We start from the raw sequence: 15,318 nt of genomic DNA, 5'->3' as shown, positions 1-15,318 counted from the left end.
AATCACAGTTTCTCGGTATTTTTAATTGGTTAAGTAGTCTCAGAGATTTTGTCTTTGAAACGCCAGAAAGAACTGCCTAATTAGTAGAGCAACATCGGCATTACCCACATGCTTTGTCCATCCGTCTGAACTGTAACTGCGTCATCCTGGTTCCAAAGGAGCCCCGAGATGTCACAGCATTCAGAACCCAACTGTGCCAAGCTTCTTAGAAGACTGGGACAGTGTGGGGGTGATTACGTTCTGATATTGAAGTAGCTGGTGATGCAACATATTGTTGTCTGTTATTTTTCCTAAGTACCCCTGCGTTGGAGAAGGTGGGAGGATGGAGTAGGTCTGTTCTAATTTGTGCTAATGTTCGATGCTGTCGAAGAATTGTAGACTGGTTGGGGTGCCTGGGTGGCTCAGTCGGTTAGGTGGCGGACTCTTGATTTAGGCTCAGGTGGTGATCTCGGGGTCCTGGTATTAAGCTCTGCACTCAGCAGGGAGTCTGCTTGTCCCTCTCCCTCTGCTCCTGCTCTCATTCTCAAATAAAAAAAAAAATATTTTAAAAAATAAAGAAAGAAATAAGCACTGTAGATCAAGAGGTACTTCGGAGATTGCTACTAGCCATGACTTCCGAGTGCAAATAGGTAAATGGGGGGAGGGGTGTTGAAGGGATTGTTTTGTAGAAGGAAAATACTTGTAGTTAGAAGAAAACCACTAAATGGTGTTAAACCAGCAATCGGGAGCAGGAAACAAAACCCAGGGAAATCTGTAAAAGTAGCTTTCCCTCTCTTACCTAAATACATGAATATGTATGTATTATGAATAAATGTATTTCATAATTTTATGTAAAATAGCCATAACAGGAGACTAATACAAGTTTTTATTTCAAATTTTTATGGTAATAAAGTAATATATTTAGGAAATTTTTAAAGAAATAGAGAAAAATCCTTTCCAATAATGTGTCACTGTAATGTGATCATTGTAATACTTTAGTGCACTTCCTTCCATATTCTTTTCCTGTGCATGTTTTCAACTTGACCATAATCTTATCGTGCCGTTAGTTTAGCAGGAAGCTCTTGACTTCTTCCCCCACAAGAGGATAAAATAGGGAAATTAATGGCTTGATCGCCACCGATTCCCCCATAGCTTCAAGGTGTAGAAACTCATATTTGGCGGGGACATTGTCAGTGCTCTGCTTTCACCACCTGTTGGTTCTTAGCGTCTCCGATGGTCTGGCCAAGATATGATTCCAACTTTTTTGGATATTTATATTGATAAGGGACTTCTAAGAAACCTGAAAGAATCACACATCTTCGTGTTTTGTTTTGTTTTGTTTTACAACAGCCTCTGGAATGTTTGTAGTAAACAAATTTTCTAAAGTAGGTGACTTTAAAAATTTCCGATTTGGGGGCACCTGGCTGGCTCCATTGGTTAGGTGTTGGACTCTTGATTTAGGCTCAGGTCATGATCTCAGGATCCTGAGATCGAGCCCCCTGTCGGGCTCTGCACTGGGCGTGGAGCCTGCTTAAGAGTCTCTCTCCCTTTCCCTCTGCCCATCCTTGCTCATGCTCTCTCTCTCTCAAAACAACAACAACAACAAAAGATTCTTCCATTTGTAAAGGTAATTTTTTTGGACAAATGCCAATGAACTTTTGTTATTATTTTATTCCATCCAAGATAGAGAAATAATTTCTAAATTGTCCCGTTTTCATTTTGAAACATGACTTACGTCAAAATTTGAATATGTGTTATTTAGAGTCTAACCTGAAATATCTCATGGCCGTTTTTTGTTGTTTTTTTTTTTTTAACAACAAACAGGTAAAAAATGTTATGTCTATCTTATTTGGTGACCTGGAACTAGTTGAATGTAGGTGCTTTATAAACCATCTTAACTACTGATATTATCTGGTGTTTGTGAAGCATGAAATAGTTCAATCTCTTGACTGAGGGTTGTGTCACTGGGGAGAAATGAATTTTCACTGTGTGTTTTATTGCATCTACTCAGTGACTTTGGCGTTAAAATAAATAATGCTTTAATGAGAAAAGGGATGGCCTGATGATCTCCCTGTGAGATTGGAGATAAAGAACTCTGGGTCGCGGTCCCATCAAAACACCTGACCCAATCACGGACAAGGTGGGCACTTCACCTCCCTGTGTCCGACTTCCTGCAGAAGCCAAAGCAGATTAACGAAATGGACTTTTGCCAAAGTGGACTGAGAAACAGTACTTGCCTCAGGCTTTGAGTCTTAGAAAAATGTTGATATTTTGAGAAATCCCACACCGTGTGCATTTACTAAGCCACCTTCATGCCAGGAAGCGGGAGGAGGGGTGAGAGACTGGGGGGTCTGCTGCCAAGGCTACTTGCCAATTAGTACCTCCTTTGCAGCACCTTATCCCTCCTGGTGGCTAAGCAAACTGGATCATAACTGTTGGCAGTAACCAGATCTATTGGTTTGGCTTGGTTTTGTCTTCTGAAGAGGAGGGATATGTTTAGTGGCTGGCTGGTATGACCTCCCTACCCCCATCAGTCAGTCCAAAGAGGCACCAAGGGAGACAGCGGAGGGGGAGGGCATGTCCTGTCCTCTAGGCCGGTGGTGGGGCCAGGCACAAGGAGTTAGATCTGTCTGGAAATGGAGTACGTTCTCCCCACGCGGGATGTGGCATTTGCAGACAGATGGCAGGACCAGACTTCTGTATGAGCAAGTTAGGGCCACTGGGTGAGTCAAGGAGGTTGTGTTGGAGATTTCAGCCCCAGAGATTGATTCTTTTAGGAGGAGGTGTGATAGAGATAGAGAACCAGACGTGTGTGCGCTGTTGCTAGAAAGCATCATAATCGTAGCAAGAGACTTGCGGTTCATGGGACCTCATGTCACGTCTCACGTGAACTTCACAGTAGCTGTGGCGCGTAGACCTGCTGCTCTCCCTGTTACAGAGGAGGATGCAAGAGGAGCGGGTTAGTCAGTTAAACCGTTATTTGTCTCACATGGTTACTGTATTGTGGTATTTTTCCATGAGAAAGGCAACGCCCATTTTTTTTTTTTTTAACTCCCCACTACAGAAGAGAAATGGGTTTTCCCAGGGCTTTGCTCAGAGTGGAGAAATGGCCATAAATTCCCAGTCTTTCCAACGTGTCTGCTATTACCTGGGGGTCTTTCTTGAGTTCATTTCATTATTAGTTGGTTAATTGAGTTTTCTCTCAGAGAAAGCAGGTCTGAGCTGCATTCTTTTCTGTGTATCAACTCTTGTAAAATCAGTTCTGAATTTCCAGTATCTGCTTTGTTAATCTCCAGTTGGTGCGTGTAGGGACATAAGCTTGATAGCGATTCGAAGTCTTGGGTTACAATGAGTCATGCATGCTTAAAATATATATGTGTGTGTATATATGTACATATATGTATGTGTATGCCTCTGTGTATATGCATGTGTGTATGTGTACCTGTGTGTTTTTGGTTGGGCTGCTGTAACGGAGTACCACTAACAGTAACTTAAACAATAGGAATTTATTAACTGACATTTCTGCAGGTTAGAAGTACAGAGTCAAGGCATGGGCGGGGTTGGTTCCTTCTGGTGTCTCTGAAGGAGAGATCTGTTCCAGGCCTTTCTCCATGACTTGTAGACAGCTGTCTTCATGCTTACATGGCTTTCTCCCTGTGTGCATGTCTGTGTTCAAATTACCCCTTTTTATAAGGACGCCAATCATATTGGATTTGGGCCCACCCTACTGACCTCATTTTAACTTGATCACGTCTATAAATTCCCTCTCTCCAAATAAATCACATTCTGAGGTACTGGGGGTTGGGACACCAATATGCGAATTTGGGGAGGACGCACTCAACCCATAACTCACTCTCTCTCCCTGTATCTATGTATATATCCCCCTTCTACACATACACACACACAAACACACACGCAAATATAGTTCGATATGTGCTATATTTCTATTAAATCTTAATGACATTTTAATATGTGGGCCTAATAATCATAGAGCCATTGTTGCATAACATTTCTGGAAAGTAGTGTTTTTGTCTAGTCTTACTATGGCCTCATAAAGTTGACTAATTTGTCTGCAGTAGAAATAATAGAATCACATCTTATCCTTCCCCGTCTCCAGTCTTGTTTCCAGATGCTCAGAATGTTGTCTCCTTGTGATGATAGAGGAATTACCATATTTTAAAAATGACTTTTTAAAAAAAGATTTTGTTTGTCAAAGAGAGAAGAGAGCACAAGCTGGGGGAGCAGTAGGCAGAGGGAGAGCCCGACACAGGACTCGATCCCAGGACTCTGAGATCGTGACCCGAACCAAAGGCAGATGCTTAACCATGTGTCCCTAAAAATGACTTTTAGAAAAACAAATGGAATCCAAATAGAGTGTGGAGTTTAGTAGATTCTAATGTATTTATATCAATCACTTCATTAATTGTGACAACAAACAATTAAGTTGTACCATAGTGATCTAAGGGTTAACAACAGAGAAAACTGGGTAGGCGGTATGATGGGAACTCTGCGCTGTCTTTGCAACTTTTCTTTTTTTTTTTTTTTTACAACTTTTCTAAATCTAAATCTGAATCTAAAACTATTCTAAAATAAAATGGTTATTTTTTTTTAAAGATTTTATTTATTTATTTGACAGACAGATCATTAAGTAGGCAGAGAGGCTGGCAGAGAGAGAGGAGGAAGCAGGCTCCTGGCCAAGCAGGGAGCCCGATGCGGGGCTGGATCCCCAGGACCTGGGATCATGACCTGAGCCAAAGGCAGAGGCTTTAACCCACTGAGCCACCCAGGGGCCCCTAAAATGGTTATCTTTTTTTAAGATTTTATTTATGAGAGAGAGAGAAAGCACAAGTCGGGCAGGGAGGCAGAGGGAGAGGGAGAAGCAGACTCCCCCTGAGCAGGACACCCCGCTCCATTGGATCCCAGGACCCTGGGATCATGAGCTAAATGAAGGCAGATGCTTAACCAACAGAGCCACCCAGGCCCCCCAAAAGGTTAAATACTAAAAAACCTTTTATGATATAAAATATTTTCACGTATATATTAAACAGGTTACTAACACGGTAGTAAGAATGGTCATATAGTTTTATTGTTTTTATGCCATTGCGTATCTTTTCATATAGAGGAAGGGATTAGATGTGGCCTCTAGAGGACAGTGTTGGGTCATAGAAAGATTTTCACGATCTGCCTGAGATGAAGATGGATTTACTTATTTTTCTTCTTCCTTTGTAAACACAAGCCCTCTGTTGATTCATTATTCCTCTTTGACTTTCAAAAAAAGTCAAAGAGAATGTATGCCTCTTCGGCTATCCTGATCAGCTGGAGATCTGCTTTCACTTGCTGTTTTTGTGCCCACGAATAGACGGGGCCAGAATGCTTGCCATTTTCACCCCTGCGTTCAGAGCACTGGGGGCTCATGGAAGTCCTGTGGGAGCCCGGGGACCACTACGGGGCACACACAATGTGCTGCGAATTCTCTCATGGTGGAGAGAGTGCTAGAGAGGTGACTTCCCTTTGGAAACACTACAGACCATTTGTAGATGGATGAAGATGCTCATAAAACACGGGGGGGGGGGTTCAGTTTCTCAAGGTCAAGACTGTTTACTCTGCAGTGATTTGTTGGAGGTGGGGGGTGGGGGTAGAGAAGGAAACAAACCATTCGCCTAGCTTCCAAAGCACATTTCTGGAGTCATCAGCATAGAAACTCCCCATTTTAATTTAAAAATTATCCCTCAACAATGAAATCTGTTACACTGAAAAGAAATTAAATAAAAATAAAAATTATCCCTCCAAAGGTCATCTCATGGGATTGACATTTTATTTTTAAGAGGCTCCAGGGGTAGGTAGGTTACGGAGTGTGACTCAAGCACATGAGGGCCGGATGAACATTAATTTGCAAAATCTTCCCTCATATGTAGAGGCAGCTGAAACAATTGTTCGAGGATTGATGGGCTCAGAGATTGTGGAGGACCATTCCGTCATTCGATGGATGACAGTTTCTCTCCATAGTGGAGTCTGAGGGCTCCCCTTATGCTAGGTGAGAACATCCAATATAAACACTGAAAAAGAGTTATTTGGACAACAGCATGTTCCACTTAGTGGCAACTTACAGATTTCTTATTTTTTTCTCAAAGAATAAATCTGCTAAAAGGTCCACTGTTGAATTGGGATAGATGAGCCTTTTAATAGAAACTTTGAAAGGGAGTGGAAATTTATGGCTCCTTGTAAATAGCCTGACATGAACATTCAGATCAATAGTATTTTATTCAGCCACACCATCGAAGCTGAACCAATGGGCAGGAGTCTCTCTTCTTCATCTAATAGTGCTCGATACCAAAATTTCTTTCTCAGGTCTAGTGTTCTCTTATTTAGTGGTAGTATAACAAAGTTCCCTTAACTGTGTAGGCGTTTAGTAATTATCACAGTGATTTGATAGGTATTTTGGTCCTTGAGATATGATTGGTTCTCTAACCTCGTCCCCCCCTTTAAAAAAATTTATTTATTTATTTGGGAGAGAGAGAGAATGAGAGAGAGCATGAGAGGGGAGAAGGTAGGAGGGAGAAGCAGACTCCCCATGGAGCTGGGAGCCAGATGTGGGACTTGATCCCAGGACTCTGGGATCATGACCTGAGCCGAAGGCAGCCGCCCAACCAACTGAGCCACCCGGGTGCCCTCGAACCAGGTCCCTTATCCCATGTTCCTTATCACAGGAGAACGTCACTCCATCCCATTTATGCAAGTCAGAATCCTTGACTGCTCTCTTCTTTCTCGTCCTTGCCCAGAATAGATGCAGCACCAGGTTCTATTGCCTTTTCTTTTTGAAGGTTTATAATTTTTTTTAGAGAGAGAGAGTATGTGTACATGACCAGGTGGAGGGGCAGGGGAAAGGGAGAGAGAGAGAAAATCTCTGACAGACTCCCCATTGAGCGTGGAGCCCCACACAGGGCCCAATCTCACGATGCTGAGATCATGACCTGAGCCGAAGCCAGGAGTCAGACGCTTAACAGACTGAGCCATCCAGGCACCCTTGGGTCCGATTGCTTTTACTTCTTAAATATTTCTTGAACCGTCCACTTCTCCCTCATGGCCACCGCTCTAATCCAAGCTCCCTCACGGCTGCCGAGCCCACCGCAGAAGCCATCTCGCCCACGAACAGTGTGATCTTTTTACACACACACCTACCAGACCTTCAGGGATCTCCTGATGTTCTTAGGATAACAGCCAAAGTCACTTTTGTGGACCGCAAGACACTGCAAGGACTGGTGTCTGTCTCTCCCTCCAGCCTCATCTGGAAACAGTCTCCTCCTGGCTCACTATGCCCCCCAAGCCTCCTGGCCTCCAAGGGCACTCAGTTTCCTCTGCCTGTGTTCTCAAACCTGCTGGCTTCTACGCACACTTTGTAAATCAGCCCCGGTGTGATTTCCTCATGAGTGCCTTTCCTGATCTGGCCTAGAGCTTTCCTTTTCTACACTCTGATAGACCCATGTGCTGTCACTTCACTGTGTTTATAATTAGACACTCAGCTCTGTTGTTTTTTGGTTAATCTGTGTCTCTACTACCAAATAAAAACTGTGAGCAGAGACCATGCCCCAAAATGCTCATTATCAAATCCCTAGCACTTGGCTTAGGGAAAAGGCGTTGCTCAGTACACTTGAAGTAATCAGTGGCTTTTTTTTACGGAGTGTTTAGGTAGAGGAAGAAGAACCCACTGGATACATTCGATATGAGAAATTTCTTCCAGTGATGACCGAAGTACTGCTGGAAAGAAGGTAAGAAAGTACATGTAATTGTTAAGGTGAAGCAGTGATTAGAATTATGTTAATATCAAAACACTTGGCTTTTTCACTCTGTGTGTTAGACTCAGCCAAATATTTATCCTGGAATCTCTTCCCTCTGACTTTTCGCTATACTTCCGAACTGCCAGGTGAAGTGTGCTTAGAAATATCAACCACGGGGGCACCTGGGTGGCTCAGTGGGTTAAAGCCTCTGCCTTCGGCTCAGGTCATGGTCCCAGGGTCCTGGTATCAAGCCCCGCGTCAGGCTCTCTGCTCAGCGGGGAGCCTGCTTCCTCCTCTCTCTCTCTGCCTGACTCTCTCTCTGTCAAATCAATAAATAAAAATCTTAAAAAAAAAAAAAGAAATATCAACCATGTTTGTATTAATCTCATAAGCAAAGTGTGATCACAGAGCAAAAAGGCCACACAAGGCACAAATCAACAATGTATTTATTATCTTCTATTGTGAGCTCTCAGTGAGAATTCACCCTAATTCTTTTTCTAAGGAACGTGTAGTGTTAGTTTACCACAGTTGGTTTATTGTAGAAACTTTGTTTCCAAATATTTTCATAATGATGAGAAAGGCTAACAGATATCTTCAAGTAGGCCAGTGAATTTGAACTCAGTATCTTCTGTGGCTGTGGAGTGCTTTCAACTTCCAGAAATTTCTTTAACTTCTAGAAATCCAAACATGTTTCAATGAAGGAAGTATTATTATCCTTGCATATCAGTAGGCTTTATTTCATTTTATGTGATCATTTATTGTGTAGAGACTGAGCTAAATACTATGGCGTTTCTCCTTTTACCGCATGATTAGATACAGACCGATTCCAGAAGATACCCTTCTTCGAGCGTTTGAGGTGTGTAAGCTCCAGATTTTACATATATTTATATGAAAAATTCATCCTGTAGAATATATTCACCAAGCAAAAAATAGAATATCTACCCTTCTTTTCTCTTAGGTGTTAGATCCATCTAAACGTGGATTTCTGACTAAGGAAGAACTGATCGAGTATATGACTGAAGAAGGTACGAGGCATTTATTATGCATTTTATAACTGTGACTTATTTAAGTGATTAATAATTTGACAACAATTATGGAAAAATTCTAGGAACACTTTTAAATCAATCATTCAGGTTCAAAGAGTTATTTATGGTTCCTGTTATTTTGGTATTGGAGTGGTTTCTGTTTTGTGGGGTAAATGGACAAAGGGTAGGTTAAAGAAAGATTGATTTTTGCCTTATAGGATTTTACAACATATAAAGATTCTGCTGTAAATTGAAGTCACTCCATTCAGTTAGAGTATTTTTCAGAATAAAAGCTATGCCACTTGGAAAACATGAGCTGTCAATCAGTAGAAATCAATGCCTGTTACTAGATTGAAGATGTGAATTGGATTATATAAAAATTCCTTTTTGAAGAGCTTTTCAGTTGATGAACTTACAGATAATACAGCCTCCATTGAATGGAATCCACACAAAAACTTACAGCTTTTTCTGCTGGTGGAACTCTGTATTTGCTTTGACCTTGACCTATGCACGCACACACACGTAGCCATCATATCGGCTCAGCTCTCTGGGCCGCCATGTTTCCTGGAGGCGCTCGCTCTCTGCTTCGGCTGATGTGTTTGTTTTCCCTGAATGTCAGTGGCCTAATGAGCGTTCTCTTGAAACCATGCCCCTCTTGGTCACCTCCCCAGTCTCCCATATCCTCTGTTCAGTTCACCGGTTTCCAGATTGAGCCCAGTGTGATTCAGAGTTGTTGCGATCGCTTGAGGCGGAATCAAAAGTGCAGCTAATTGTGAGGAGGGGAGACGAACACCGCGTCCACCTGCGTCTCTGGCTGACCACATTGGCCTCCCCCACCGCGATGTGGGGCTACGGACAACGAGGGCAAGAGTGACATGGCCATCACAGCTGCCACCAAGCTCTGGGACGCTGTAACAAATGTCTTAGGGGTTCACTTTGGTGGGAAGGGAATGGCTTTCAAAGCATCAACTTCTTAATCCTAAAGATTAATTAAGGGGAGTGAATCCTGGATTATATGAGGCAATGAATTTAGTCAAAATGGCCAGAAAGAGTTCATTGTCATTAATAGGGTGACCTGCTGTATGGAGGTGAGGGGCACTAAGGGCAGTGAGAGGGACTCAAAGCTCCATTTCTCCAGGATATTAGACTGGGGGGAAGAAAGGTGATGTGAAACAATTCACAGCATAAGACAGTGGATTCTCGGGACAGTAGGCTTCATGTGGGTGAGTTACTGGGAGCAGGGCTGAAGTCTTACACGTTCCAGTGCCCGCCCAGTCAGTCTCAGCAAGTCTGTGTTGAATGAATGAATGAATGAGTGAATGCGCAGATGAACGAAGAATGTGTGAAGGGGTCGATGGAGAGAGATGCCCTTGATCACACGGTGTGAACAGTAGCGGGGAGCTGGGGTGAATGTGATACTGTGATATCCTGGAGTCTGTGAGGGGAGAGGACCCAGAGGTCTCGCTGGCAGCCAGCAAGAGACAAATCTGGGGACGTGTGTGGACTGGCCCATTGAGGCCTGGGCCCGGGGGGCTGGAAGTCTCCATGTGGGCACCGCAGAAGTCTTGTAGGGTGCTGGGCTCATGGGCCTCACGGTGCAGGAGAGGGTGTTGGACAGAAAGAAGCGATAGCTACAGCAGGACCTTGTGCAGCAGGACCCGTGGGTCTCGGTGAGTCACGGAGTGCGGGGGACAGAGGTGGGCCAGGGCCGGAGTGATGGGTCTTTGACCTTGGTGATGGGATCAAGGTGATGCTGCTGACTGACATAGAGAAATCAGGAGCAGGCTGCCGTGGATACAGCGTGACTGTTCGCCATGTCCACACAGTCTTAGGCTGGGACGATGCCTTCTGAATGCCCAGGATGTCACGTGACGAATGTGACAAACCATGTGGACTCAGAGTCCTACAAGTTGTACAGGCGTGTGTATGGTGTCAGACAGTATTTAGGAACAGGGAAGGACTCAAAAAAAATTTTTTTTAAACAAACCCACATTGCCACCCACATGCCATGCAATATTCTAAGTGATATTTCAATAATAACGTTTCTCGTGCTCATAACGCCACATTCAGTAGGCACTGTTATTATCACTTCATTTTACAGACAGGAGAACTGAGGCTCAGAGAGTCGAAGTGACTTGCCCAGCTTTTGAACCCAGGCTGTCCGCCTCCCAGGACTGTGTTCTTAATCATTAAGCTAGTCTCCTTCCAACCTTAATCAAATACTGCGTATCTCCTTCCTTGCCCAAGGAAGCAGCGTGGCTGCCTTCTGGATTTCACTGTGAGCAAGGCTTTGTTCTGAGCAGTCGAGTGTGGTCCTGGAGTTCATGCACCTTGAGGTGGACGGCGGTATCCAGATCCCAGCCCTGCCTCTCACTGGCGGTGGGGGAAGCAGCCTCGCATCTGTGTGCTGGTGTCCTCTACTCCTCCTTTTTCTTTTTAAGATTTATTTATTTATTTGAGAGAGAGAGCAGCAGCGGGGGCGAGGGAGCAGGGGGAGAGGGAGAAGCAGACTCCCCACTGAGCAGGGAGCCTGATGCGGGTCTTCTGTGGGACTCGATCTCACGACTCCGAGATCTTGACCTGAGCTGAAATCAGGAGACGGATGCTTAACAGACTGAGCCTCCCAGGTGCCTCTGGTGTCCTCTTCTGTAAGTGGGGTAGCAGTTCTTACTTCTAATGAGGTGGCTGGGCGGTTAACTTAGTGAACGTATCTGAAGCACATAGGTCAGTATCTGGAACACAGCCGTTCTTGAGAAATGCTTGTTACTAGCATACTTTTAAGGACTTCTGTGGTGCCCATCAGAATTCACTGGCAGTGGATGTAGCTGGGTATAAGAGAGATTCAGAATCATCTCCATAGGCTCTGTAGGCATTCTTTTCTTAGGATGTAAGGACAGTTTCAAGGACTCGACACACTCCCCTTGTTTGATCATCTAACATCGTTGTCATCATGATCCCCAGGTGAATAATTTCTGTGGTATGATCTGACTTCCAGCCTAGAAAGGATTGTTCATGGGGGCAGGTGACAAGCTCAGAAGGTGAGCGATCCACAGACCTTGGTAACTCACCTGCTCAGAGAAGACTCTTTGGGGGGAAAGTGGTGATTTGGATGTTTCTGTATTTTTACTTAATATCAGGACAAAAGTCTTTCTTATGTACTCGGCGACATTTCCAATGTTCCTCCTGAATTTGCTTCTCATCTTGGTGAAACTGATGTCCGAGATGATCCTCAGCTGCTCTCTGAGTCCAGTGAAAGCCACAGATTTTCTATGCCGCTTCTGGTTCCGTTTGACAGCAACACTGGGCCAAAGCTGTAACAAAGAGGGCCCTTTAGATACGGTGGACAAATGGCATCTGTCCCTAGGCTCAGCTGGCGTCATGAAGTGGCCAGACCTGGTTAGGGGATATTCGGAGATACGGTGGCTGCAGTTGGAGCCTCCGCTCTTCAGCAATTTTGCATCGAGACCAGGTGGTCCCATCCTCACACCCTTGCGAACATAATGATAAGATGCCCTAGAAAACTGGGACTTCGGGTGAATCCTTAGGCAATCCCAATAGCCTTAATTTAAAGAAACAGCCTTGTTCAGGATGTCTTAATGTTCTTCTGCTGGGTTGGCTCAAGTGATCGATTTCATAGGTTGCTTGAGCTACGACATCCACAAGGTAAATAAGTCCCAGATCTGCCAGGGGCACAGCAGCAGCTCTTGGAATCTCCGGACTGGGTTGACATGCTGACCCCAGAGCCCCGGGAGGGGAGCCAGCAACCCAGCGGGGACCTGGGCAGCTCCAGTGCAATGAAGTTGGCTGATGGAAGGAGAAAGAAAATGATCAGAAGATTGTCAGTGATGAAACTCTCTTCTTGTCCTTCCCAGGTGAGCCTTTTTCTCAGGAAGAAATGGAAGAAATGCTGTCTGCTGCCGTTGACCCAGAATCGAATTGCATTCATTACAAGGACTACATAGCCATGATGGTGGTGGACGAGAGCTAAGTACCCTGGAGACTCATTGAAAGGACAACTATAGAGATGGCCTGTCCTCGTTAATTTCACATCTTATAATTAATGCCCAGTGACAACTATTTTGCAGTACTTTGGATTGTAAAGATGAGCACAAATTTATTTGGTATGTCTAGCCTTATGGAATGACCAATGGCTAATTATTTTAAAGCTTGTTCTTAAAAACATTTTAGCATTATCTGTGGATTGTTGTGGATTTTCTACAATAAAACCCCAGTGACCTTCAAATTCATTATGCTGACAAAATGAAGAACGACCAGAGTGACCCCAGGTTGGGCATAGAAAGATCTTGGGAGGGAACAGAGTGAGCACAAAGTGAGGGCCAGTATCAACGTGCTGAAACAAGCAACAAACAACGAACCTTCAACATCGGAATGGGAGGGGGTTGTTGAAAGGAATATTAATAATTAACCCCTTACGAGTGTCATTTATAAATCTCATCTGAAATGTTAGTAACTTAGTGTGACAATGTAAGTGTGCTGATTCAGTGTTACCATTTGCAGAGCAGGTAACGGAGTTGAGGTCATTGACTCTAGAGACAAGAAGACTGAATGGAAATTGACAGCGTAAGGGAGTGGCCATACTCTTCTGGTCTTTTGAATTCTTAGCTATTCTCATCGAATTTAAATTGAAAAATAAACAAAAAAAAGAATTCTTAGTTCAGAATAATTGCCGTGAGAATATTGTTCTGAATACTGAATAAGAATATTGAGAAATTGTGTGGTATGCATGAGCGACAGCAGTGGAAAAAGCAGAATGAAGTCTGAGCACAAGGAATCACAACAAAGAAAGACCCAGGGACTCAAAGGCAGAGGGGAAAATAACGTGAAGGAAAATGAATAATCTCCCATAACCTGTGTATTCTGTCATGCGTACACGGTGATCCCTATTTGAAGATGCTTCCCCCCAGCATTTGATGTTGCTTATGATGCTTCCTTCTTGGCATGCAGGATGGGGGCTGCTACTGGAGAGGTAATTTGTCACTGTTTGTTCCTTGGTTCATGAAACATTTCCTGAGTATTATTAGGTACTGTGTTAGGAACTGGAGCTGCGCGGGGGCTCTAACTTATTGAGGTCACGGTTCAGTGAGGGAGATCTGCAAGTCAGTCAGCAACCACATTTCAGGCTAGGGCACGTTCAGGGTGCTGTGGAGGTGGAAAAGAGGGGCACCTCACTCGGCCTGGGGGGTGAGTTTCTGGCGAGAAAATGGTCTATTGAGCAGAAAGGACCTCCCAGATCAAGCGACACTGACAGAGTCGAGTAGTTCACTAAGCTGGTGATGGGACACAGGGGGTTTCCACGGGGGAGCAGCAAGTACAGACACCCCAGGGGTGTCATGAAACAGGGAGCACTCTGGGAATTGAAGGTAATGTAGATGTGGGGAATACGATGAGAGATGAAACTGGGGTGGTAGACAGGAGCTATACCATTGAGGATATCGGGTTGGTCATATCAACCCGATATCGGGTTGGATATCGGGTTGGGTTTTCTTGTTAGAATCTGGATTTTTTCTAAAGATCACAGAGAAAGATCCTTTGTAGATCATGTGGAAAATGATCTCGAAGAGTCGAGACCAGAAGCAGGGAGACCAGGTGGTAAGGGAGCTGGTTGGTGGAAGGGGTAGGTTGGGAAGAGTCCAGCAGGTGGCCAGGGGTTGGACGATAGAGCCATTTATTTAGCGAAGAAATCAAGAAGCGGGTCAGGGTCGGTGGGCAAAATGGGGAGTTTGGCGGTAGATCAGGGAGCCAGTGAGGTACCTAGGGGAGACAGCCGATCAGTTGGAGCAGCAGGAGGAAGATCTGGCAAGAGAGATGGATTTTGGAGGTTCCAACATGTAAGTAGTAGTTAAGGAAAAAAAGTAGTAGAAGAGTGGTGCAGGGAAGAAGAAGAGTGTCAGCAGCCCAGGGGGGACATCAGCATTTAAGGGCGGGCAGGGGAGGACGAGCCGACGAGGGGCAAGGAGGAGAGGATCCAAGGAGAAGACAAGGGCCGTAGAGAGGGCAGGTAAGTTGAAGACGGAAAATGTCCACCAGTTGGGGCAACCGAGTTCACTGGTGGCTTCTGAGGAGCCAGTTTGGTGAGTGACGGGGTGAAGGGTCGTGGCTGGAGGGCCAGAAAGCTGCGGGACCGTGAGCACGAGGACAGGGCTGGAGAGAGCTGGCAAGACGGAGTGGGTATTTGCAGGAGCGCGGACACCCACGGGTGTTTGTGCTCTCCCCGGAGGAAGCAGGAGGAGCCGGATTGCAGAGCGAGGAAAGGGTTGCCTTGGGACGGCTTGGAGCGCTGAACCAGCGTGGACAGCTCCTTCCCAATGGCCTCTCTCATGTTTGCACGAGGAAGAAGGTGGTGGGTTAGAGCAGGAGATGAGCGATCTGTGTAAGGATTTTCAGGGACTCCTGGAGGATTTTGCCCGATAACCCAGGCTCGGGAGCAAACACGGTGGGTTGCTGTGTCGGCTCAGGGTTCAGGTTTTGTCAGCTGGGATGGAAGGAACTGAAGGTCAAGGCAGTTGGGTCCGGCAGCG

At 44.9% G+C, this 15,318-nt stretch overlaps 1 protein-coding gene across 1 annotated transcript in view; it reads left to right on the top strand.

Annotated features, from left to right (window-relative positions):
• EFCAB2 (EF-hand calcium binding domain 2) overlaps positions 1-12,972 on the top strand; it is a 107,771-nt gene extending 94,799 nt beyond the window's left edge. The window contains exons 4-7 of the mRNA XM_032862878.1: positions 7,666-7,745; positions 8,568-8,610; positions 8,713-8,779; positions 12,652-12,972. Of these exons, the coding sequence (XP_032718769.1) occupies positions 7,666-7,745; positions 8,568-8,610; positions 8,713-8,779; positions 12,652-12,767 (306 nt within the window). The 3' untranslated portion in view covers positions 12,768-12,972. The remainder of the gene's footprint in view (positions 1-7,665; positions 7,746-8,567; positions 8,611-8,712; positions 8,780-12,651) is intronic.
• Positions 12,973-15,318: the final 2,346 nt, after the last annotated feature.

The sequence above is a fragment of the Lontra canadensis genome, unplaced genomic scaffold, assembly GCF_010015895.1.
Source record: "Lontra canadensis isolate GAN:19392208 unplaced genomic scaffold, GSC_riverotter_1.0 scaffold24, whole genome shotgun sequence".
NCBI lineage: Eukaryota > Metazoa > Chordata > Mammalia > Carnivora > Mustelidae > Lontra > Lontra canadensis.
This window is presented reverse-complemented; position numbering and strand designations above follow the sequence as displayed.